General features: G+C 37.6%; 2 protein-coding genes across 2 annotated transcripts in view; both read right to left on the bottom strand.

Annotated features, from left to right (window-relative positions):
* Window positions 1-26,926, bottom strand: part of LOC126624324 (G-type lectin S-receptor-like serine/threonine-protein kinase At1g11410) — a 99,756-nt gene that overhangs the window by 2,271 nt on the left and 70,559 nt on the right. Inside the window, exons 1-4 of the mRNA XM_050293388.1 lie at window positions 21,770-23,103; window positions 4,157-4,373; window positions 3,627-3,755; window positions 3,312-3,511 (exon numbers count right to left, since the gene is read on the bottom strand). Of these exons, the coding sequence (XP_050149345.1) occupies window positions 3,312-3,511; window positions 3,627-3,755; window positions 4,157-4,373; window positions 21,770-22,849 (1,626 nt within the window). The 5' untranslated portion in view covers window positions 22,850-23,103. Of the gene's footprint in view, window positions 1-3,311; window positions 3,512-3,626; window positions 3,756-4,156; window positions 4,374-21,769 lie in introns of the transcript that reaches the window.
* LOC126624339 (uncharacterized) lies at window positions 7,488-9,071 on the bottom strand. The gene is made up of 2 exons (XM_050293407.1): window positions 8,698-9,071; window positions 7,488-8,428 (listed from the first exon to the last, which is right to left on the bottom strand). Exons 1-2 carry the CDS (start codon window positions 8,965-8,967, stop codon window positions 7,697-7,699), a joined length of 1,002 nt encoding a protein of 333 aa, XP_050149364.1. The 5' UTR covers window positions 8,968-9,071; the 3' UTR covers window positions 7,488-7,696.

The raw sequence follows: 26,926 nt of genomic DNA, 5'->3' as shown, positions 1-26,926 counted from the left end.
TGCTGCTTTAGTGTCATTGACTCTTTAGATTGGGAAGCACCATACTGTTTCCAATTAATTAGTTTGATAGGTGCTTAACAATTTCCTAGGGTGGGAAACGCTTGCTTTTTTTGTGTAGAAGATAAATACCATGCAACCATCACTTATATATAATTAGTATGGCTTAACAATAGGTTTGTGAATAGATTTCCAAATGTATATAAGTAGTATGGCTTATCATATATAGATTTAAAACTTTATATATGTTTTATACAATTTCAAAACCCGCATCACCGTGTGGGATAATTGTGAAAAGTTGAAACAAGATAGTTCCCATCACTTATCGATTATTGATTGGGTATGAATTTTAATGAAATATATTTTTGAGTCAGCCTTTCCAGTCTTTTTTGGACGGGTCTCTTGATTTTTGTTAACTGTAATGGTCTTGTAATCCTATTGTTTGCAAGTGTCAATAACCTGTGAGCTAAATGTTAGCTTAGCTTGTAAGCAATATAGTTTGGATATATATCCTTATGGATCACTACCTTGTATTTTTTCTGAAACCATTAACAAAGATTCACTTTTTCTGTCTAAAATCTCTCTCTCTCTCTCTCTCTCTCTCTCTCTCTCTCTCTCTAAATCTTGCTCCCTCTCTCTTCTTGATTCTCTTTCTCTCTCTCTCTATAAATCTTGCTCCCTCTCTCTTCTTGATTCTCTTTCTTTCTCTGCAAGATTTATTCATTATGTTCTTTTGTTTAAACTACAAGTAGGCCTGGCAATTCCTGACACGACCCGATAACTCGACACGACACGACACGAAATTAACAGGTGTTCGGGTTGACACGATAACGAATCGGGTCGTTATCGGGTAACCCGATAATCACCTGTTAAGATAACTGGTTGGTTCGGGTATATACGTGGGTAACACGATACACGATAAGCAGAATATTAATTTAATAATTTTATAACCCTAAAAAATACTATAATTATATATATATATATATATTAAATTAACTATAATAATTATAATAATTATATACACTATAATAATTATATATATATAATTTTAAATTAAATTTTATACCCCGAAAAACTATAATAATTATACGTACAAAATAAATAGAATTAAATCTACTTAATAAATATATATATATATATATATATATATATATACACCATTGAACTTGATGGGATATGAATTATACAAAACTAATTTCAACGATCCAACCGTCAAACTTGATTGTATATGCTTCTAGATCGCACCATTAAAAAATCGCAAAAAAACAAACATTCAGATATCAAGTAACTGAACAAAACTTTTCGATGGTTATAAAACTAAAAATCACAATTTAACGGTTATTTTAACTCCGATTTTGATGATTTTTTACAGCTACACTCCTTGACCCTATATGAATACAATGAATGAATTCGATCTTCAATTTAAAATATTTACAATAGTGGATACCACAAAATCTTATGTTATACTTAATGAAAGTATGAATAAACTCTTAAGTGTTAGTGAATCTATTGTTTTGATGGGATACGCATCCTACGAAACTAGTTTCAACGATCAAACCGTCAAACATGTTTGTATATACTTCAAGATCGCATACGCCAAAAATTGCAAAAAACAAACATTCAGAGATTAAGTAACAGAACAAAACTTTTCGACGGTTATAAAACGAAACATCACAATTTAACAGTTGTTTTAACTCCGATTTTGATGATTTTTTACAGCTACACTCCTTGACCCTATATGAATACAATGAATGAATTCGATCTTCAATTTAAAATATTTATACTAGTGGATACCACAAAATCTTATGTTATACTTAATGAAAGTATGAATAAACTCTTAAGTGTTAGTGAATCTATTGTTTTGATGGGATACGCATTCTACGAAACTAGTTTCAACGATCCAACTGTCAAACATGTTTGTATATACTTCGAGATCGCATATGCCAAAAATTGCAAAAAACAAACATATAAAGATCAAGTAACGGGACAAAACCTTTCGACGGTTATAAAAAGAAAAATCACATTTTTGATGATTTTTTATAGCTACACTCCTTGACCCTATATGAATACAATGAATGAATTTGATCTTCAATTTAAAATATTTACACTAGTGGATACCACAAAATCTTATGTTATACTTAATGAAAGTATGAATAAACTCTTAAGTGTTAGTGAATCTATTATTTTGATGGGATACGCATTCTACGAAACTAGTTTCAACGATCCAACCGTCAAACATATTTGTATATACTTCGAGATCGTATACACCAAAAATTACAAAAAACAAACATATAGAGATCAAGTAACGGGACAAAACCTTTCAACGGTTATAAAAAGAAAAATCACGATTTAACGGTTATTTTAACCCCGATTTTGATGATTTTTTACAGCTACACTCCTTGACCCTATATGAATATAATGAATGAATTCAATCTTCAATTTAAAATATTTACACTAGTGGATACCACAAAATCTTATGTTATACTTAATGAAAGTATGAATAAACTAAGTGTTAGTGAATCTATTGTTTTGATAGGATACGCATTCTACGAAACTAGTTTCAACAATCCAACCGTCAAACATGTTTGTATATACTTCGAGATCGCATACGCCAAAAATTGCAAAGAACAAACATTCAAAGATCAAGTAACGAGACAAAACTTTTCGACGATTATAAAACGAAAAATCACTATTTAACGGTTATTTTAACTCCGATTTTGATGATTTTTTACTGTTACACTCCTTGACCCTATATGAATACAATGAATGAATTCGATCTTCGATTTAAAAAATTACATTAGTGGATACCACAAAATCTTATGTTATACTTAATGAAAGTATGAATAAACTATAATAATTATATATATATATATTAATTTAACAATTTTATACCCCTAAAAACTAAAATAATTATATAATATAATTATATATATATATATATTAAATTATGTGTTTTAATGTTTTGAAGTAATATTTATGTGGCAAAGTGTGGTATGTGCAAATTTAAGAAAAAAAATATATTTTTCTTAATGGGTCATAACGGGTCAGGTCACTTTACCCGACCCGACTTGTTAAGGACCTGTTAAGATAACAGGTGTGACACGACACGACCCGTTAAGATAATAGGTGTTACACGAAAACGACAAGAACACGACAGACACGACCCGTTTGCCAGGCCTAACTACAAGGGTGAGTAGAGGAAAAAATAATAAAATAATTGATTTGCAGTGCAGATGGCTAAAAAATAAATCTAAAAAATATCTATTCAAAGTCTGATTTATGATTTGAGACATTATCTCAGGGCAACTACGCACCTTATAAACGGAGCCGAAACCACCTGTTCCAAGCTTGTTGTTGGAAGCGAAATTATTTGTGGCTTTAACTATGGTACTTAGTTCAAAGAATGGTAATTCAGAGTTTATTCCACTTTCATCAATATTTGTTCTAGCAGAAGAATGTTCCCAGGAGGTTGATGCTATGGTCACATTGAAAAGTTTATCCTGACTTCTCTTACCTATGATAAAAGTACATAAATAGATAATATTGTGTTCTTAAATAATTAAAACCAATATCCAGTTACATAATTGTGAATGATTAGAGGGCAACCTATTAAAAGGAAATTTGTTTACCTTTTCTCTTCCTCTTTACCAACCAACATGCAAGGGAAAACAAGAGGAAGAACAATAGACCACATGCTACTGAAACTTCCAGCTTCCTCTTCTTGCCAAAAGAACTGTTTGACGTCTTTGCGTATTGAGCTGCAGATATACACGCATTTATTTTCCATGTTTAAAAAACCTTGTAAAAATTCGGGAAAAAAAAAACCTTGTAAAAAGCTCCAATGAACATAAGAACTAAATTTTTAGTATTAATTTATAGAAATTTCTGAATTTTTTATAAAAAAATTAGTACTCTAAAAAAGTCATCTTACACTCTTGACGAAACAATTTCACTTTTATTATTTGGCAAGAGACCAGTGCCAAATGATTTTTTTTAGAATGATAACAAACGTACAACTACCAAACTAAATAATAATTCCTCAAATTTGTTAATGAAATAAAGAAAGAAGATCTTTTTTTTCATGGAACCTCGGCGTTATAAGAGGAATTATTGATAAGGAAAAGAGAAGAAAGAAGATAAATTGATAATGGAAATATACCTGAAACATTTGCATCAACTCGCACATACAAATCTTGACCCGTATACAAAAAGGTCCTCGTGTCAATCAAGTCGCCATGCCATGTTATACAGCCACTCCCTCCCTGCCTTTCATCTGCATTTGCGTATGCCGTGCAAGAACAATTTCTCAGGCATTCTTCTTTACATGCTTCCCCACTCCTACTCATGTTCACACGTGCCGTAGAAGTGTCCGGCACCTTCACACTTTCCAACTTCAAGAACCCTTCCCCGTTTTGGCAAACGGACGATCCTTTTTGCCTCACGCACCCGCCTGACCAATCTCCCAAATACCACTCATGTTGCAACTTGGGTTCGAATCCAGGTAGGCATTTGCACTCAAATTTATCCGCAAAGTTTGGGTTTGGGTAACAAATGCTATTCGGACCACACTTCCCGTAAAAATCACACTGCCGATCCGGCGACCAATACGGGACCCATTTATTATCTTGCCATGCGGACCGTTCAATGTTTCCTGATTCATTGATCACCATTTTAAAGAAGATTGATTCATAAACAGTACCATCCATGATGGATACCTCATCTTGAGTGTTCACAAAAGTAACGTTGGAGTAGAAAGTTTTTTTAATTTGAGGCACCCCGGACCATCTTTCACCGATCCAAGGTCCAGTCCGCCACAATGGAGTCTGACCCATGTATAAGAACCCCTGTGGACTCTCACTTGGCTCTATCCGGTACGAGCAGTTGCCCATTCCCGGGTCATCTTGGGACTTCCAAGATGTGAGGAACCAGTTCAACCCGGATCGCCTGTCCAGCCCAAGTTTCATAAAGGGAAGCATCGTATTTGTGGGATAATCAAAACCTTGCCACAACACCTTTTCACTACTACCGCCATTAATTTCAACTACAACAAGATTTCCCGTATCCCAAAGCTTGGCTATCACGGAATTGTTTGGAGAAGAGACGGTGAGATTAGTGGACCAGAAAGGGGTATTTTGGTCCTCCCCGTACATAACAAGGCCACCATGATCTGCATGAATGGCTACAAGTCCAGTTCCAGCAGTAGGAACTATGGGGTTTTCTCTGTTTGCAATCCAGACAATGGTTTTGATTGGAATTTTGTTGTACCAAACTCCGATGTAACGGTTAGAGCAATTCCACCCCTGTGGACTTTGCGCCAGCACCCAGCGCATTTATCCACTCAAATGAACAGTAATAGACTGGAGTGAATAGTAATAGGCCAAGGCATCTCCACCCCTAAAAAAATGCGTTGGCACCCAGCGCATTTATTTGGTGTGTTTTTTTTTTTAAGTTTATTTCGGATAAGATTTTTAACCCATTTAAAATAAAGAATAAAAAAATAAAATAGTTTTAATTTCGGATAGGATTTTTAACCAATCTCGTCACGCCACGTGTCATTATCTGAACGTACTATTTTGTGAATAGATTTCCGATATTATTTTCAACCAATCCCGACACGCCACGTGTCACTTCCATGGTACAATAATTTAGCCAAGATTTCGATAAGATTTTCAACCAATCACGTCATGCCACGTGTCATTATCCGAACGTACTATTTTGTGGATAGATTTTCGATAATATTCTCGACCAATCCTGACACGCCACGTGTCACTTCCGGTTTACAATAATTTAGCCAAGATTTCGATAAGATTTTCAACCAATCACGTAGTGCCACGTGGCATTGTCCAGAACCTCATCCTTTCTTTTTTTGTCCATATAAACCCTACATCCCTACATCCATCCTCACACCAAGCTCAATCCTTCTTTTTAGCTCAGAATCCTTGTTCATCATTTTCAAATCTTGAGTCCTTATTACAATGTCTTCTTCAAGAAGGGTGTATAAGCAGTTGCAAGAGCAACAACAAAGGTTGTTGGCACAACAGGCAGAATTGGCCAATCTCGAGGAAGGTGGAGGTGGAGATGAGGCTTTCTTCATGGAGGAGGATGAGGATGATCACCATAGAAGGCAGAAGGCCTCACATTCCCGCCGTGTCATGGAAGTCGTGGGTCAGATAGCCAAACCAAGACGTGTTGCAAACCTCGATAGAAAAAGGAAAAAACGAGGTAAAAATCTATTGGAAGATTATTTTATTCCCAATAGCATATTCCCTGATCATGTTTTTAGACGGCGTTTTAGAATGCAACGACATTTGTTCAACAAAATCATGAGTGATATTTGCAACCATGATTCGTACTTTGTGCAAAAAGAGGATGCTTTTCATGTTCTAGGTCTTATTCCCGAGCAAAAAATTACGGCATCCTTGCGAATGCTTGCATATGGAGCATCTGCAGATCAAGTGGATGAGATCGCGAGGATGGGAAAAACAACTGTTCTGGAGTCCCTGATGCGGTTTTGCTCTGCAATTGAAGCCCTCTACACCAAAGAGTACCTCCGGACACCCACGTCAAGGGACATGCGAAGGCTTCTGAGGAAGGGTGAGATGCGAGGCTTCCCTGGCATGATTGGAAGCATCGACTGCATGCACTGGACTTGGAAAAACTGTCCAAGTGCGTGGCAAGGAGCATATGGCGACAGAAAAGGAGCCAAAAGCATCATTTTGGAAGCAGTGGCTTCATTTGATACATGGATTTGGCATGCTTTTTTTGGTGTTCCAGGAGCTCAAAATGACCTAAATGTCCTTGCCCAATCCCCAGTGTTCGACGAACTGCTGCAAGGAAACTCGCCGAGATGCACATATTGGGTTAATGGTACCCAATACGAGGGATCATACTACCTTGCAGATGGCATTTACCCAAGGTGGTCAACATTTGTCAAAACAGTGCCACATCCACAGACTGAAAAGGAAAAACACTTTGCAAAATGTCAAGAAGGGTGTAGGAAGGATGTCGAGCGTTGTTTTGGTATCCTGCAAGCTCGTTGGGCGATTGTCAGGGCTGCAGCTAGAATGTTTGATGTCGAGGCTCTTCGATCCATCATGATGACGTGTATTATTCTCCATAACATGATTGTTGAAGATGAGTATGATTATGATGCCGTCGATGAATATGAGCCAGATCCGATGAACAACTCAAGAACAAGTATTTATTGTGCTCATGATGGGACCGAAGATCCAGTGCAACACGAACCGTTGGAACGTGATAGACGTTACAATGAATTGATCGTTCAGCGGTACACTAATGTGCAAGAGCCATACTGGCACGTAACCCGCCAGAATGACTTGATTGAGCACCAGTGGGGATTGCATGGAGGCGAAGATAATTAGAATGAGGCTTGTGGTTGAAGAATAAATTGTATTTTTTTTAAGTTTAAGTAATTATATGTAGTGTGTTTTGTTTTTAAGTTTATTTGGTGAGTTTATGTAATTCTATGTAATGTGTTTTGTTTTTAAATTTATTTGGTGAGTTTATGTAATCTTATTTCATGTGTTTAAATAAAGTACAAAAGAAATTAAATAAATAATTACATTAAAAATGCATAAGAAATTAAATAAAGTTCAAACCTAAAAAAAGAAAAAACATAAGAAATTAAATAAAGTTCTACTAGAAAAAAGAAAGAAAATACATAAAAATACATAAGAAATTAAATAAAGTCTCTCGAGTTAGGATATGTGGTGCTAGGATCTTGGTTGCCATGATTTGTGTAGCTAGAACCCCCTTGACTTGTTTCCGCATCTCTTGCACGCCTCCTACGCATGGCATCTCTTTTTTCTGATGTCCAAAAATATTTAGAATTCGGAGACAGTCCTACTAGAGACTTGCTCATAGTGTCACGATCTGCTTGAGCCATCCTTTCTTCTCGAAGCAATTCATTTTCTCGATGAAGTGCTTCTCTAACCAGCTCGTTCTCTCGATTAACTACTTCTCTTTGTCTTTCAGCCGCCGCATCACGGGCCTCAGTAGCTGCTAATATTGCTGCCATAGCAGCAACTTTTTCCTCATCTCTAGCCTTTTCTCGTGCCAAGTTTAGTTCACCTTGGCGAGCAAGTTCCTCCATATATTTAGTGTAGTCATTTTTGGAAGAACTACCTTTTTTCTTTGACGCCTTTTTACCTAGAGGCCTTAGGGACTGACGAGTCGGTTGGGTCTCGGGCACTTGTTCAGCCGTCCCTTCCGTGTCTTGAAATGTGTCGGCTTCTTGTTCGGCCATGTCTGGTTCTGGAGAACTATGTAGACCCATACCGTGCATGACAACTTCTGGACCAGTTGCCACAATTTTGTATTTAGGGCAATCTTTGACAATTTGCCAACATTCCAATCTATTGAATGATTTGTTCCCGTTCTTTGAATTGTAGAATGCTTGAGCTTGTAGTGTCTATAAAAAAGTGGGATAACATAGTGTTAAAAAATGCGGGTGTAACACAAATAAATAAATTCAAAATATTAATACGGGTGGAATGCATATAAATTACATAAAAATGACATAAGAAATTAAATAAAAATGACATAAGAAATTAAATAAAAATTACATAAGAAATTAAATAAAAATTACATAAGAAATAAGATAAAAATTACATACGAAATTAAATAAATCAAAATATTAATGTGAGTGGAATGCATATAAATAAATAAAAATATTGTCACCTGATCCGCTAAACTTGTCCCACTACGGAGGTTACCGGAAGCATGAGAGATGGCGTTTTTCCAACAAGTAAATGATGCGTTGAGTTTTTTCCAACGACCTTGAAGACCTTGACTAGTTCTGGCGTTTTCTCCATGTACATCACAAAACGCTTTCGTAATTTTACTCCACATCTCTCGCTTATCCATCTCATTACCCGTAATCGGATCATGAGTAGTGTGAACCCAACATTCACACAACGTAACATCTTCAATGAGCTTCCACGAAGACATTTTTTTCTCTTAAAGTGTAGAAAATATTGAAATGTAGATAGTATAGAAAGTGTAGAAAATATTGGAATGTGGTGTAAAGGTAGAAGATGAGGGTTAGGTATTTATAGGAAAAACAATTAACATTTTTCAAAATTTTCTGTAATTTTTTAAAAATTTTCTGTATTTTTAATAATTTTTCTGTATTTTTTAATAATTTTTAATGAATTTTAATATAGTTAATTAATCTGGACCGTTGGATTTGAAAAATATTCAAATCCAAGAGCTAGGGAGTTGCCACGTGGCCAACGGTCATATTTCTGACCGTTGGGCCCTTTTTTTTTTTTTTTTAATTTACTTTTTGTGAAAAAAACGTGGACCGTTGATCTTTGATCCGACGGTCTAGTTTAAAAGTAAAATTTAAAATTTTTTTACCGTTGGAAATCCAACGGTCTAGAAAACTAGCCGTTGGAAATCCAACGGCAGAGAGGTAGCCACGTCGCAACTCGGGGGGGGGGGGACTGACAGGGCCTGCACGCGGGCCCCGGCGTCTGAAAGCTTGTCGGGCACTCGCCAAACGGCTGCGTGAAGTGCACGCGCCAGGCTTCTTCCCCGGCTTCTGTCTCAGTCTCTTTTGGGCTGGGCTCTTGCCCAGCTTGGGCTGGGTACCAGTCAGTTTGTTGGGGTGGACTTGATTGACAGAGGCCTGGCTTGGTTTTTGGACTGGAGGCTGGGACATTGGGTCCCCGGTGGAATTGCTCTTATGAGAATTGCCTGGCTTAAAAAACCCAAGTGCAAAGAATTCAGTGGTGGAGAGAAGAACGTCGCCCTCTCTTAGGGGTTGGTTTGGTGTAATGGCGTCTAGGGTAACCGAAATGGAAGAGGGAAGAATCACAAGGAAGAGGAACAATACAGTACTGACAAAAAAGAATTCAGTAGAATTCATTGTTAGCTTTCTCATGGAGGAGTTTAAGTGCTAAAATGGCTGCTTCTTTCGACATGCAGAAACAAAAAGCCGGAAAGGTTGGATTTTCTTTTTCTTTGATTGAGTTTCAGTAACGCTAATTTAAGGGCATAGCTCCACCCTTAAAAATTGAGAAATATACGTCAAAGATAAAAAAAAAGGTAGGTGAATAGCTCCACCCTTAACTTAAAAATAATATACAGTGATGTATTATTATTGTTATTATTTTAAAGATAGAGTGCAATGTGCTTAAACATAATTGCAGGAAAAGTCAGCTGCTTATGGGTTATATGGCCAAACGATGAGGTATCCACATCCCCATTAGGGATATTTGACTTTGTCGATGCCTCCAGAAACTCGTAAAATATTATAAAATAAAATAAAAAAACTATATTTCAAGTAATTAAATAATTTAATTTCTAATAAAACAAAAGAGCATATACTTTCGTGCAGGAAAAATTCTTTTATCCAACACTTAGATTAGATGGAGTGCCTATCTAAGGTGTGACCTAAGGAGAGTATAACCGGGTCGGACATTATTTCGAGGGAAATTGGGCACTTGAAATCGTCCGGTAACTGAGTCGCCATTTCTTAACTCGCTCGCGTCACTCGGTAAAGAAATGAAATGGAAGAAAAAGGGTTTACGAGGTTTTTGGGTGCTCAACTGGTGGAGTGTCTTTGAGACTTCAAGACTTCAAGACTTAGAGCGAAGAGAGAGAGAGAAAGAGAGACTTTCACCACCAAATCCTACACTCACAACACATTAATACGCATTTTCATGCAAAAAAAAAATAACAATTGTAATACACCTGATGAAATTACTATTACACCCTTCTCACATTTTGTTTTCAAAAGTGTTTTTTGTTTTTGGAATCTTAATTAAACACTCCTGATACTGTTCACTTTTAACGTGAATGACATTTTTTACCTTGAAAAGTCACTCATGGTACTATTCACTTACAATTTATATTGTCCTTTTGATTAAAAACTAAAGTTTTTTAGAACCTTTCGTTAGTTTTTTTTTCTTTTTTCTTTCTTTGCTTCGAGAACTACCAGATTATTCGCAATTTGGAATGTTATAAATATTGTATCTCGAGTTAATCACATATCTTTACATAACTAGATTTTAGCACATAACATTGAATGATTATTTACATAATTGGATTCTAAAATGCATAACGGTATACAATTATTTCAGATTACTAAACAATTATAACGGTAAGTAAGTTTTTCTTCTCAAGGGCATCTCTCAAAAGTACTTTGAAATGGACATTTTATATTTTTTTTCTTTGCTGGAAAATTATCCAATGGTGAAATATAAATTATCCATCTTCATCGAAAGATGTAAATATAAACTAAAATTTATATTCTTTTTTTATATCTTTTAGTGATGAGTCCCGCTAATCAAAAAGACAAAATTAAATGGGATCTCAAATTTCCATTATTCTCATTGGAGTATAGCTTCATTTACATCTATCAGAAACGTAAATATGATTTTTCCATCACAAATTTTGTATTTTCTCATTAGAGTAGAGATGCCCTAAACATCGATTCGGATTTGTTGCATATATAATACTTTGTGACATATTTGCTTTAAGGATTTTACTCTTCTTGTGTTTTTGTGCAAACTCTATCCAAGTTAATTGCTTGGTCACTGAAATTATCTATCCGGTTAGCGTCTCTGTATTTATTGGAGAAAGTCATCATTTATCTGCTTTTCAACTTAACGACACAAAAAGGTCCCGTCTTTGGCTAAAACTTCAGGGGGGGGGTGTTTTCGTAACTTTGTTATTTTCCTTTGGTTTCTAACCGTTGTCTGCTTTTTAATCATTGTCACGGAAAAACCTCAACAGTTACCCTACATTTGAAGCATGGCATCAATCACGACTATACTTTTGCTATTGAATTTACTTAAATGCCCTGCTAGAGTTTTAGAAAAACCTATACATAGTATTATATCTGTTTTCAAAGCAGGGGTTATTATGTTAAGAAATAATTTGGGTTTGAATATTATTAGTATAAATATAACTAGGGTCCACTCACATTTTCTGTTTTACACCCCCTTAGGAACTAGTGACGAGGAGTACGACCCGAGTGTCGAGATATTTCCCTACCAGTGACTTTGAGCTCTTCCATTTGCGTATGATTTTCTTGTTGAATTGTAGTCTGAATTCTTATTTGCACTTGTAGTTTCGTGTAGTAGCATGCTCTGGACATATTTGTATTTCTTTTGTTTCGAATCTGTGATCATTGAACTTTCCGATACCCTTATCTTTAATTCAGGATCTTGTTATTGTTTATGATTTTTGATCTTCAGGTGCTGATATTTCCTTGTGTTTGTATGGAAATATGGCTTTCGTCACTTCCGAGTGTCGGTTAGCAAGTGTCATGCAGGTATCATTAGGATATCTGGGTTGGGGCGTGTCGGTATACCTCAAACCTATGGGGAATTCTTTTGAGTTGTGTTTCAGAGGTATGTGCAGGGATCTATGTTTAGCATTTATACTAACTTAACCCTAATGCATTCTCTCGTCACTTACTACAGTTTAGTAATATTCCGATCTTCACTTAGTAATATACGATACGATACGATACGACACGACACGGCGATACGGAAAATCTTCAAAAAATAAGATACGATACGCTATGGATACGGCAAATAAAAATGTATATGGCAACAAAAATATACATTTTAAAACATAATTCATCATTCAAATTCAAGTACATTTAAGTTGTTAGAAAAGGAAAGTTCGAAATCTAATCCTCTTTATACAGTAGAAGAAGTTTGAGAGTCATATTCATGGTTTTAATTAGAGTGAAGTTCTTTGTATTTAGCAACTTTCAATTATAGATGTCTCCTATTAATTTTCTCTTCCTCATTATCTTTTTTTGAAAGTGTAAATGTATCTTAAAAGCAGGATACGTGTATCCTAAATGTAGGATACACATATCCATCATGTTAAATTCGTGTCCATCAACCATGATACGTGTCGGACGAGTATCCGAGAGTATCGGGCAAGTATCGTATTCGATCAAGTATCGGATACGGGATACGAGACCAAACAGAAGTATCCGTGCATCATAGCCTAAGGAACATTAAGGAAATAAATTAGCACTCTCAAAGTAAATTAATTAACACTAAATTGATTAACCTTAGCAGACGTTAAGGAGTGATCATTTACAAGTAAATGTTCCAACATATGTTCATCCCAAAAACAAGTCAACACAAAATACAAATGCAAATTCCCCACCAACCATCTCAATCAAAATGCCAATCTTTTTAATTACTTAACTTACAACAACTCAATCCATCACCTCCCAAGAAGCAAACTTGATCAACACAGAAAAAAAGATTCCACCTTTATTCATCAAAGATCATACATATTTACTTAATATAATGAAATAAACAAAACCCAGAAATCACAATATGGGAGGAAATAAAAACACTGATTAACCCAGAAAAGGTTTCATCTTTATTCATATACAAGTCAATGAAAAAAAACTCAGAAAGCATAAAATGGTAGCAACAAGAAACACCAAGTATCTTCCACTCTTGGCACTAAAACATGTTAATGAATCACTCAGCACCAACATGCAGAGAGAGGGAGAGAGAGAGAGAGAGAGAGAGGGAGAGATAGAAGAGAGAGGGAGAGATAGAAGAGAGGAGAGAGAAACTTACACAATGTAGATTTTGGTGGCCATTGATGGAAGAGTCTCTCTTTCTCTCTGTTTCTTTTCTGTGCGTGCGATGGTGTTTGTGAGTGAATGAAGCTTTTGACAGGAGTGCACCAACCATTGTTGGGGGGGGGGACCCCTATTTATAACGCATCCTAAGCCTAAGCTTTGTGTGTCCAAAGACTTGGATTAATCCTTAATTTTATGTATATGGTATTGTTGATGTTAGGGGTGGGCACGGGCTGGGCCGGGCCCAAATTTGGAGAGGGAAACGGGATGGGCCGGGCCGGGTATCGCAAATCTGATCACTGGAACCGGACTTAACCTGGCCCTTTCAAACGGGCCGGTTTTGAACCACGGGTCCTTTTTTTTTTTTTTTTTTTTTCCGGTTTTGAACCCCTCCCAGACTCGCCATCCTCCAAAATCCTAGATCTTTGACTTGGACACAACTAGATGATACAATGTACATATCACCTACATTCACAGAGATGCAAACGTATGAACAACTAACAAACACATAGGATCCAAGACACGCCAAGAATTTAAACAGTGATTGACCCGTCATTATCATCTTTAAAGACTCGAAGCATACAAGATTTAAATCGCAAAGTGAATGTTCACGCAGCCATTCTGGGGACCTTCATGCCAAATCCAAGCTTTGCGTCCAATAAAACGTCAACGATCATGAATGAATCAATACGAATACAAATTAATAAATGATAAGCCATCAGACAAGCTGATACATAAACGTCTTTAATTATGAAGGTTGATATATTACCAAATGGTGGTTATCATAAATGAAAAGAAATTAACAAATGCAAAGCAAGAAAATGACGGTAATCTTAGTTTACACTTGCATACATAGGGCAATAGCCAAATAAGGATCAAGCTAAGTTGTTTGATATCGATCGAGCAATTTTCTTTACGTAGGATCTTAACAACAAGACCGTAATCAACATGCCGAGGCTTTTTAAATCTTCCCCTGAGTCCTCATCCACCACTCTCCTAGACATTTCGACGATTCTCAAACCAAACAAACAAACAAAAAATCAAAAAAAAAATAAAATCAGAAGGCCGGGGGAGAGAGAGATCGAGAGGGAGAAAGTTGAGAATCGACAGATCCAAGGTGTGAGAAATCAGAGACACATGCGTCGGGAGAGAGAGAGACTGGGGGAGAGAGAGATTGAGAGGGAGGAGGTTAAGAATCGACAGATCCAATGTGAAATCAAAGACAGAGCCGTCGGGAGAGAGAGACTGGGGAGCGAGAGAGGGAGAAGACTAAGGAGAGGAGAGTGACGAGAGCCTTCGAGAAGGTGTGAGACACTGTGGTGGAGGTCACGGTGGGGTGTGGGTGTAGGTATGGTGTGTCTGCTTCGGGAAGGAGAGTTGCAGAGATGGGTGTGGTGGAGGTCGCGGTGGGATGTGGGTGTGGGTGTGGAGTGTCTGCTCTAGGAAGGAGAGTTGCAGAGATGAGGGGAGAATAAACATGGAGAGGCATGGAGAGTTACAGGGCTGTGAGAGGAATGAAGAGTTGCAGAGATGGGACTATCGAGATAAGAGAGAGTGAGTGAGACAAGGTGGCAATGTTCTCGAGATTGAGAACTGTCACGGGATGCCTGGGAGACAGTAATCTTTTCAAAATTGGGATGTACACAAACGGGTCCCCGGGTACCCCTTTTTTTATAATTCTGGACTCGGCCCGCCCCTAAAATTCTAAAGCCCCGCCCCGCCCCGTTTCTCTTTTTAAAAATTAAGAACCGGCTTGTACCCGCCCCGAACCTTGATTACCCGCCCCGACCCGCGGTTCCTGTACCCATTTGCCCACCCTTAGTTGATGTCATACTTAATACTTATCTACCCCATAATATTCTTCGTATTCTCCAATATACACCTCGGAAATGATTTTTGTATATATTTTTTCTCCTTATATTCATATATATTTTATTTTGTCTCTGATTTTTCTTTAATTTGCTCGCTCCAAAGGAAAGAAATATACAAAAATGAGCATGGGAGAGAAAAAAGGTGTTGACATGAGTGATGCTCATGAATGTTGACATGAATGATGGTCATGAATGTTTATGTATGATTGTCATGAGTGATGCTCATGAATGTTTATGTATGAATGACATGAGTGATGCTCATGTATAATTTGGGAGTACTGGACGTACTTTTAATCACCTAATGGGTGATAATAGCGGCAAGCTGCCGAATAATTTTGGAGTACTGGGCGTACTTTTGATCACTTGGTTGGTGATAATAGCGGCAGGCTGCCAAATAATTTTGGAGTACTGGGCGTGCTTTTGATCACCTGGTTGGTGATAGTAGCGGCAGGCTGCCGAATAATTTTTGTAGTACTGGATGTACTTTTGATCACCTGGTTGGTGATAATAGAGGGCCTAGCTCTTTTGGGCATATGGGCATTCGCCCTCCACATAACATTCCAGCCCATTATTTTAGGCTTGCCCTTTTTTTTATTTTTTATTTTTTTTATTATTATTATTACCCTCTGATGGAGTTTATACAGATGTCTCCGAAAGATAAGAAAAATAAATCACATCATTCAAAAACAAGAAAAGTAAATCACATCATTATGGTGGGTGTTTACTCCTTGCTTTTGCAGTGTGGGTGTTTATTCCTTGCTTTTGCTTTTACTTTCTGCTTTCTGTCTGTGCGCTGCTGTCATGCATGTGCACCCAATTAATCTTTACAGTCTGTCACTTATTACATATTTGCTTATTCATTTATTACATAATTACATTTGAGTCTCCCGAGTATTTATACGAGATCTAAATACGGAGGCCTTAAGTATGGTACAAACAGCCGCCACTGTAGAACTCAAACTTTTATTTACTTCATGAGAATTCTAAACTTGTTAATTAGCCAAAAAAATAAATAAACTTGTTAATTAGCCAATGGATGATCTTAAAATGAAGCTGTTTGATTTTTCTAAACAAGTTGCACAAGGCCATTTATATAGGGGTGTGCTATCCACACTCCTCTTTTTATTTCTCACACACCCTTGTTAATTTATGTCCGTTGATATTCTTCAATTCATCTGATCCGACGGTCGAAAACCGAAAAGATGTGAGAGAAGTAAAAAGAGATGTGTGGATTTCATACCCCTTTATATACTGTTGATTGTTTAATTCCAAGAATTTATGGCTAATACTTTTTTTTTTCAGAGAATTGATTTCTATACGTAGATTTTTTATGCACATTGGTCCATCCTCCACCTTTTATATACACGCCTGAGATTGACCGTAACATACTTGAATTAGGAATACTAGGAATTAAAAGGTCCGCCAAATTTGAAAGAGTCCAAGCTTTTGTGTGAAGGCATGCATGCGTCAACCAAAAATCCACAAGAACTCACGTTTCTTTTTTTTCTTAAATTTTATGAGCTCTAATATCAATAAGGTTACCTAACGAAAGACTTTTGAATAAAATCGAGTGATGTGACATTTTAGGATGTATACAATCGATTCCACTTAATGGGATAAAGCTTGGTTGTTGTTTATTTAACATTAGCAAGGTTCACTTTGCTGTGAGAAGCTTCATTTTCAAGGCATGGTAAATTTGGTTCACGCTTTCTTCACACAGTAACAAATTGTATGCGCTTAATATTATCTTTTGCAAGCTACTACTATTACATATATCTTGTGGAACATTTTCAAACTTAAGACCTCTTATTTACAAATAAAGAATAATACCATCAAACCATAATATTGAGTGTCAATATGAGAGTGTGAAATAGAAAGATTAAGATAACAAAAAACATTTTAGTTTTTATATTTAAAAACTTAAAAAGTAAAAAAAAGGAAAAGAAAGAGAAAAAAAAAAGCTCCCCGCCATTTCTACTTTCTCTCTGGCAATCCCGCGGATAATATCAAAGAGTAAAAAGCCAATAAGGAATTCGTGCTTCCTTAGTTTCAAGTGACAAGTAAAGAAATTAAAAGCAAAAATAAGACAGTGCCAAAAATGAAAGAGTAGTCCAAACTTTTGCTCGGAACATATTCATAGATTATAGCGTCTTTTCTTGGTCTCGAATGCAGCAAAACCTAAAAGCCACAAGAAGTGTTTTTTATTTATTTAAATTTTATGAGTTCTAACATCAAGAAGGTTATCTAACAAAAGATTTGGAGCAAAACCGAGTGTTGTAATGTTCTACGATTCATACAACCAACTCAACTTAATGTGGGATAAAGCTTGGTAGTTGTGTGTTTAATAACATCAGCAAGGTTCACTTTGCTTGGAGAATCTTCATTTTCAAAGCATGGTAAATTTGGTTCACCCTTTCTTCACACAATATCAAATTGTGTGCGCTTAATATTGTCTTTTGCAAACTACTACTATTACATATATATCTTGTGGAACATTTTCGATATCCTAGGTCTTTTTTTAGCGAGTTTCTTTTTCTGTACATGTCACCTTCAGTACTTTTTGATTGATCTCCACAAGTACAATTCCTCCTCAATAAAAATGCAAGCTGTTTTGGAAAACAACCGACGAAATGGTTGGCCGGTCAGTAGCATACTCTTGAGCACACAAGAGGGCAATTGTATGCATCTCACAATTTCATTTATGACATAATCTTTTATATCATTCATACATAATGTTTCATACAATTTGTATTCCCGCATCAATGCCTGGGCAACATTTCTAGTAACATCCAAAGGTCCAATGTGTTCCCAGCGTCCCATTCGGCCTTGATTAATTAACCACGTACGTCACTCAGAACAGGCCGGACCACCTTTGTGTCCCGTCCTAGACTTTTTCTTTTGATTGCGGGTTGACATGTGGCATGATTAGTGTATGAGTAGGTTTGCTCCTAAAACCTTGTGTCATAAAGTTATCAGCCTTCCTACATGTCTTTGGCAGTTGAAAAGTACTTCTATGAAGCCTAGTCGGACTGATGATAAATGTTGCAAATAATTTATAGCTTGTATTTACAACAAGACGGATGATGAGTATAGCAGCTATAGAACTTAGATCCCCAATTATAGGGCATATATTTTATAATGTGTATTTACAACAAGACAGATTATGAGTGTTGCAAATTAATATAGAACTTAGATCCCTAGTTATAAGGCAAATTATTGAGTGAAATCGGGGTATATCCTCTCTTCTTATCTCATTCATCATGTGATTCTCAATTGAATAATATAGTATGTCTGATTATACGTCTGGTTCTCCCCTTAGCGACCTTCTGCTTCTGTATAGGTCATCTCATTTACAGAGCAAGCTCCATCAGTATTGGTTGATGGGTCTCCACTAGTATGATAACCTCTCTTCAACAAAAATCCAGGTTGCTTTGGTGAAGGAATTGCTGCATCATTACCCAACATGGAAACCACTGCTGACATGAGAGGACGATCCTTCGCTTGCTCTTGCACGCACATGAGGGCAATGTGAATACATCTTAGAACTTCGTTGACAGGGTATGATTCTCCCAGAGATGAATCAATGATTTCCAAGGCTCTATTTTCCTTCCACAAGTCCCAAACCTAAAAACCATTTACAAATTAATCATCAAGTTATAAAAGCAGATGGAGAGAAGTTTGGTAATGTCTTAATGTTATGCTTACATGTCCAACTAAATTTGAGTAAGGACTATTGTGGTGGTAGCCGGTGTTCTTTTTGCCGGTAACAATTTCTAGTAGTAAAACACCGAAGCTATATACGTCAGACTTTACTGAAAAAAGTCCTTCCATTGCGTACTCTGGTGACATATAACCGCTGAAACAACAAAATAAAATTGATTAATTATCACAGCTTCTTTCTGTATTATTCAACAAAAGTTAATTGTATAACTCGTATGGATGAAACTTTAAAAAAAACAGGTGTACTTTCAGTTTTGAATGAAACTTACTATGTCCCAACCACACGGTTTGTATTTTCTTCAATTTGTTCAACTCCAAATATCCTAGCCATACCAAAATCTGAAATCTTGGGGTTCATAGCAGAATCCAACAGAACATTGCTGGCCTTTAGATCTCTATGGATGATTCTTAATCTCGAATCCTGATGAAGATATAAGATCCCTCTAGCAATCCCACATATTATCTCAAAGCATCTTGTCCAATCCAAGAACGCCCCTTTTGCTTCGTATGGGAAAAAAATAAGCAAAGTAAATTAGATTGTATTCTTGCTTGGTTCAAGGTTTCTAACCGACAATTTTAGATACACAAGTGATAAGAAAGGCGCTTGTAACTAAGTTGAGTTAAGAGTATACAATCCTACACCTGAGGTCCTGAGCTCGATTTCCCCTCCACAATATTGCTTGTATAAAAAGAATAACAAAAGTAAAAGAAAGACATACTGAAAATGAAAAAGTCAAGACTTTTGTTTGGCAAGTATTCATAGATCAACATCTTCTCTTCATCTTGAACGCAGCAACCCATGATCCTCACAAGGTTCCTATGTTGGAGCTTTGAAAGCAGCACAACTTCATTCTTAAACTCTCCAATTCCTTGGCCAGAATTCTTGGCTAGTCTTTTCACTGCTATCTCCTTTCCATTATCAAGCACACCCTGAATTTATAATCCAAATTCAACTTATAATGCACTTACCTTTCAGGAAAATTATCAACATAATCGTAGCTCTATATATATATCCTCCCCTTGAAATTGCATTTATACATTAACAAAGGAGTAAAACTCAATGCATATGCATAAAAATGCTTTGACTACTTCAAGTGAAGGAGAAATGCGATTGAAATAACAAAAGATCACAGTATTTTCAATAACCTGTGAGCTAAATGTTAGCTTAGCTTGTAAGCAATATAGTTTGGATATATATCCTTATGGAACACTACCTTGTATTTTTCTGAAACCATTAACAAAGATTCACTTTTTGTCTAAAATCTCTCTCTCTCTCTCTCTCTCTCTCTCTCTAAATCTTGCTCCCCCTCTCTTCTTGATTCTCTTTCTTTCTCTGCAAGATTTCTTCATTATGTTCTTCTGTTTAAACTACAAGGGTATGTTCTTATGTTTAAAGTACAAGGGTGAGTAGAGGAAAAAATAATAAAATATTTGATTTGGAGTGCAGATGGCTAAAATATATATCTAAAAAATGTCTATTCAAAGTTTGATTTGTGATTTGAGACATTATCTGAGGGCAACTACGTACCTTATAAACGGAGCCGAAACCACCTGTTCCAAGCTTGTTGTTGGAAGCGAAATTATTTGTGGCCTTAACTATGGAACTTAGTTCAAAGAATGGTAATTCGGAGTTTATTCCACTTTCATCAATATTTGTTCTAGCAAAAGAATCTTCCCAGGAGGTTGATGCTATGGTTGCATTGAAAAATTTATCCTGACTTCTCTGACCTATGATAAAAGTACATAAACAGATAATATTGTGTTCTTAATTAATTAAAACCAATATCCAGTTACATAATTGTGAATGATTAGAGGGCAACCTAGTAAAAGGAAATCTGTTTACCTTTTGTCTTCCTCTTTACCAACCAACATGCAAGGGAAAACAAGAGGAAGAACAATAGACCACATGCTACTGAAACTTCCAGCTTCCTCTTCTTGCCAAAAGAACTGTTTGACTTCTTTGCGTATTGAGCTGCAGATATACAAGCATTTATTTCCATGTTTAAAAAACCTTGTAAAAATTCGGGAAAAAAAACCTTGTAAAAAGCTCCAGTGAACATAAGAACTAAATTTTTAGTATTAATTTATAGAAATTTCAGAATTTTTTATAAAAAAAATTAGTCCTCTAAAAAAAGTCATCTTACACTCTTGACTGAATAATTTCACTTTTATTATTTGGCAAGAGACCAGTGCCAAATGATTTTTTTAGAATGACAACAAACGTACAACTACCAAACTAAATAATAATTCCTCAAATTTTTTAATGAAATAAAGAAAGAAGATTTTTTTTTCATGGAACCTCGGCGTTATGAGGGGAATTATTGATAAGGAAAAGAGAAGAAAGAAGATTAATTGATAATGGAAATATACCTGAAACATTTGCATCAACTCGCACATATAAATCTTGACCCGTATCCAAATAAGTCCTTGCGTCCATCAAGTCCCCATGCCATGTTATACAGCCACTCCCTCCCTGCCTTTCATCTGCATTTGCGTATGCCGTGCAAGAACAATTTCTCAGGCATTCTTCTTTACATGCTTCCCGACTCCTACTCATGTTCACACGTGCCATAGAAGTGTCGGGCACCTTCACACGTTCCAACTTCGCGAACCCTTCCCCGTTTTGGCAAACGGATGGACCCTTTTGCCTCACGCACCCGCCTGACCACTCATGTTGCAACTTGGGTTCGAATCCAGGTAGGCATTTGCACTCAAATTTATCTTCAAAGTTTGGGTATGGGTAACAGATGCTATTCGGACCACACACCCCGTAAGAATCACACTGCCAATCCGGCGACCAATGCGGGACCCATTTATGCACTTCATCGTCCCATGCGGACCGTTCAATGTTTCCTGATTCATCGATCACCAATTTTACGAAGCTTGATTCAGGAACTAGATCCATGATGGATACCTCATATTGATTGTTCACAAAAGTAACGTTGGTGAAGAATAGTTTTACCATTGCAGGCACCCCGGACCATCTTTCACCGGTCCAAGGTCCAGTCCGCCACAATCGAGTCTGACCCTTGTATAAGAACTCCTGTGGACTGTCACTTGGCTCCATCCGGAACGAACAGTTGCCCATTCCCGGATCATCTTGGGACTTCCAAGATGTGAGGAACCGGTTCAACCTGGACCGCCTGTCCAGCCCAATTTTCATAAAAGGAAGCATCGTATTTGTGGGATAATCAAAACCTTGCCACACCTTTTCGCCATTAATTTCAACAACAAGATTTCCCTTATTCGAAAGCTTGGCTATCACGGAATTATTTGGAGAAGAGACGGTGAGATTAGCGGACCAGATAGGGGTATTTTGGTCCTCCCCATAAATAACAAGGCCACCATGATCTGCATGAATGGCTAGAAGTCCAGTTCCAGCAGTAGGAACTATGGGATTTTCTCTGTTTGCAATCCAGACAATGGTTTTGATTGGAATTTTGTTGTACCAAACTCCGATGTAACGATTACGAGAATTGCCTGGCTTAAAAAACCCTAGTGCAAAGATTTTATTTGCGGAGAGAAGAACGTCGTCCTCTCTTAGGGGTTGGTCTGGTGTAATGGCTTCTAGGGTAACCGAAATGGAAGAGGGAAGAATCACAAGGAAGATGAGCAATACAGTACTGACAAAAAAGAATTCAGTAGAATTCATTGCTAGCTTTCTCATGGAGGAGTTTAAGTGCTAAAATGGTTGCTTCTTTTGACATGCCGAAACAAAAAGCCGGAAAGGTTGGATTTTCTTTTTCTTTGATTGAGTTTCAGTAACGCTAAGACTTCCAGGCATACATGTGGACGAGACATAACAATTTCCTCAAACTGATCCTAGCTAGAAAGTTCCACTTCATCAATTCTGACCACACCAGTTGTACTCAGTAGATTGATAAGACACCGACTTCCGGTCATTGGTGCAAATGTGAACTCACTAGCAATTTCCACTAAATTAATTCTGACCACACCCAGTTGTATCCAGTAGGTTGATAGACAATGTGAATGTGTCACACGTCATTTACGGAATTTTTACTGGTTGATGGGTCTCCTCTTTAATGACATGCTGGTTGTTTGGTGAAGGAGCTGCCGTTTCATTAACTGGCATGAAAACAACAGCCGACATAGTTGGCCGGTCAGTGGCATTCTCTTGCACACATAAGAGAGCAATTTGGATGCATCACAAATAGTTATTGAAATTGACCCAAAGTAGTGAAGTCTTTTTAAGCTCCAACAAAGTTGTATCAGAGTTATGGCTAGCAACGTTATGACAGCCTTCCAAGTTCTAGTACTCGACAACAACAACTTCGATAATTGGAGTATCAAAATGAAGGCCCTTTTGGGAGCACACGATGTATGGGAAGTTGTGGAGAAAGGCTACACTGAGCCGGAAGATGAAGCTACTATGTCCCAACCCCAAAAGGAGAGTTTGAAAGATTCAAGAAAGAGAGACAAGAAGGCTCTCTACCTCATCTACCAAGCATTAGATGACAATGGCTTTGAGAAGGTCTCGAGTGCAACCTCCACCAAGCAAGCATGGGAGAAGCTTCAAAACTCTTACAAATGAGCCGAACAAGTGAAAAAGGTTCGTCTTCAAGTATTAATAGGTGAGTTCAAATCTCTACAAATCAAAGGGTCTGAATCAATATCTGATTATTTCTCAAAAGTCTTAGCCGTTTCTAATCAATTAAAAAGAAACGGTGAAAAGTTGGAAGATGTTAGAATTATGGAGAAGATATTACGCTCGTTGGACCCAAATTTGAGCACATTGTCGTGATGATTGAAGAAAGGAAAAGCTTGGAAGAAATTAGTATAGAGCAATTAATGAGTTCGCTACAAGCATATGAACAGAAACATAAGAAGAGGCAATGGAATGATGAACAGCTCCTCAAGACGCATGTCCAACCAAAGAAGAAAGAAGAAAGCTTCGGCAATGAGAGAAGCCAGTAAAGAAGAAGTCGTGGTTGAGGCCGCGGTCATGGACGTGGTTGAAACTTCAACAACCATAGCAACTACGAAAGAGGAGGAAGCTCAACAAAAGGTCGTGGAAGACTACGCTCAAACTTGAGGTATGAAAAATCTCAAGTTCAATGCTACAATTGTCAAAAGTTTGGGCATTATGCTTGGAAATGTAGAGCTCTAAGCAACAGACCTGATGATAAGGTCAATTATGTGAAAGAAGAGAGAGAAGAGAATGACATTGTGCTACTAGCATGTAAGAACAATGATGGAGACCAATACTATACATGGTACCTTGACACTGGAGCCAGCAACCACATGTGGGGAAGAAAAAACATGTTCGTAGAGCTCAATGAATCAGTGAGTGGCAACGTTTCTTTTGGAGATGAATCCAAAATACCTGTAAAAGGAAAAGGTAACATCCTTATTCCCCTAAAAAATGGCGGTCACCAAGTAATTTCAAATTGTTGATGCATAAAACCGAAGGTCTTGGAACAACAATAATCCGATTGTGAATATGCAAGAAATGTAAATAACACAAGATGTATCGTCGTTCACCCAAAGGTTTGGGCTACGTCCACACTGATTATTGTATTTATCTGATTAATTGTGAAGGGTTTACACAAGTACATAGGTTCAAGTTCTCCTTTAGTGAGTACAAGTGAATGATTTAGTACAAATGACATTAGGCAATATTGTGGGAGAATGATCTCCTTTTATAGAAGAGTTTCTAGCTTTGTTTTGCCCTTGACACGTGTCGTGTTGTGATTTGCTTCTGATATTGACATGTGTCGCACTGTGATTGGCTCCTGATGTCGACACGTGTCGCATTGTGATTGGCCTCCTGGTTGGAGGGAAACTCTTCTGGGTCCTTGACGGTATAACGTTGACCGATGCTCTGTAGTTTCAGGATTGGTCAAGTATGGTACAAACAGTGCTCCCCTAAGTTCCCGAGTGAGGGAAGCTCCTCGGTTGGGGACTTGCAAGATCAAAGCAGCTGAGTAATCACGAAACTTCTAAGTACCGAAGTGTGGTATCGTCTTCACTTGCCTTATCTGTCTCATAGGTAGATGTGGCATCTTCTCTGGAAGTACTCTTCCTCCATCCAAGGGTGGTATCTTTAACCGGTGGAGATGCACAAGGTAATGTATCAATTTCACTTGAAGCTTACTTGTAGTTTCAAGCTTGGTCAAGCGCGATACAAACCATGTAGTAGGAGTCTCCCAAGTCGCCGAGCTAGGAGATCTGCCGAAAGAGGTGACAGACAAGGTAAGCAATCAGAGCTCCAAGCAATCAGTCCCAGATCAGAAGTTTGATTTCGAGTTCCGGCTGATTGTTCTCACTCTCCCTATCTTGCAGGTAGCATGAAGGATAAAGAGAAGAAAAATGAGAAGATATGATATGAGATACTTTTTCTTTTGAAGAAGTAATTTTTCATAGGCTTACTCTTGAACTGGGCTTGAGGGTTTTCTTGTTTCCTCCAGAGTATAAGGCCGACTCAAGAATTTGAGGGTCAAAACAAGTCCATCAAATCTAGAGTACGTTCGACCCTGATGATATGGGATACTTTTGCTGTTGACAAAGTAGTGGATGTATCGGCACGTGTTCTATTACGCTTATCTCCACATGCTTCCTTGTATCCTTCTCACTTGCCCTGTTTGTTCCTCAGGCAGATGTGGTATCTTCTCTGGAAGCATAAGATGTTGAAGATGAGTATTCGAGAGCAATGCCAGGTAAGTAATTAGGCAAGGCTTTACAGGCAGTCAATTCCTGACTAGAAGCTTGATTCCAAGTGTTAACTGATTGCTCTCTTTCTCCTTGTCTTGTAGGTAAAAACAAGGCCAAAGGAAAGGACAGGGAAAAAGCATGATATGGGATACTCTTGCTTTTAACCCTGATGATATGAGGTATTCTTGCTCTGGTGTAGCTTGTTTGCAGAGGTATTATCGGGGGGGAAGAAAGCTGAGTATTTCGAGATGCTTCGTTGGGAGTGCCCTCTCGGATATGAGGAAGGGTTGAGCATTTTTGTAGGTTTGCCTGTCTGTTGAGGATGAAGGTCGACATATATAGGAGTCTCCCTAACAACAAGTAGTAATATTATTCCTTTACCCTTCTTAGTCATATCAATGTAGTGGGAGCTGTAAGCTTCACGTGTTTTAACTTTGTCAGAGCACTTTGAAAAAGTTATCTGTGGTATCTGGAAAGCTGATGTTGCGTGTGAAGATTGCAGACAAGCTTTATCCAAGGAAATCTGGATCTCGAAGTTTGGAAAGTTTTGCCTCTTTGGCTTTCGAACAAGCAATCCTGTCGGGGATCTGGCTCTCGAGATTCGGAGAACAGTGCCTCTTCGATTTTTGAGAAAGTAATCTTGCTGGGAGTCTAGCTCTTGAGATTCAGAGAGCAGTGTCTCTTTGATTTTTGAGAAACTAATCTTGTTGGGAGTCTGGCTCTCGAGATTCGGAGGGCAGTGCTTCTTCAATTTTTGAGCAAGTAATCTTGTTGGGAGTCTGGCTCTCGAGATTCGGAGAGCGGTGCCTCTTCGATTTTTGAGCAAGCAATCTTGTTGGGAGTGTTTTCTCGAATGTGAGTAAAAAAGGTTGGGCATTTTTGCCAGTCTGCCTTGCCACGGAGCACAGAGGTTGACACATATAGGGACTTTCCAGTTATCAAGCAGTGGTGCTGTTCCTTTACCATTGTGGGTAATAGTAGGGTAGTTGGACCTTCAAAATTTATGTGTCTAAACTTTGTTAGATATCTTTAGCAAAGTTATCTATGGTACCCGAGGAGCTGATGTTGTGTG

This window comes from Malus sylvestris, chromosome 5, assembly GCF_916048215.2.
Source record: "Malus sylvestris chromosome 5, drMalSylv7.2, whole genome shotgun sequence".
NCBI lineage: Eukaryota > Viridiplantae > Streptophyta > Magnoliopsida > Rosales > Rosaceae > Malus > Malus sylvestris.
The sequence above is the reverse complement of the archived record's forward strand: the minus strand, read 5'-3'. Positions and strand labels throughout refer to the sequence as shown.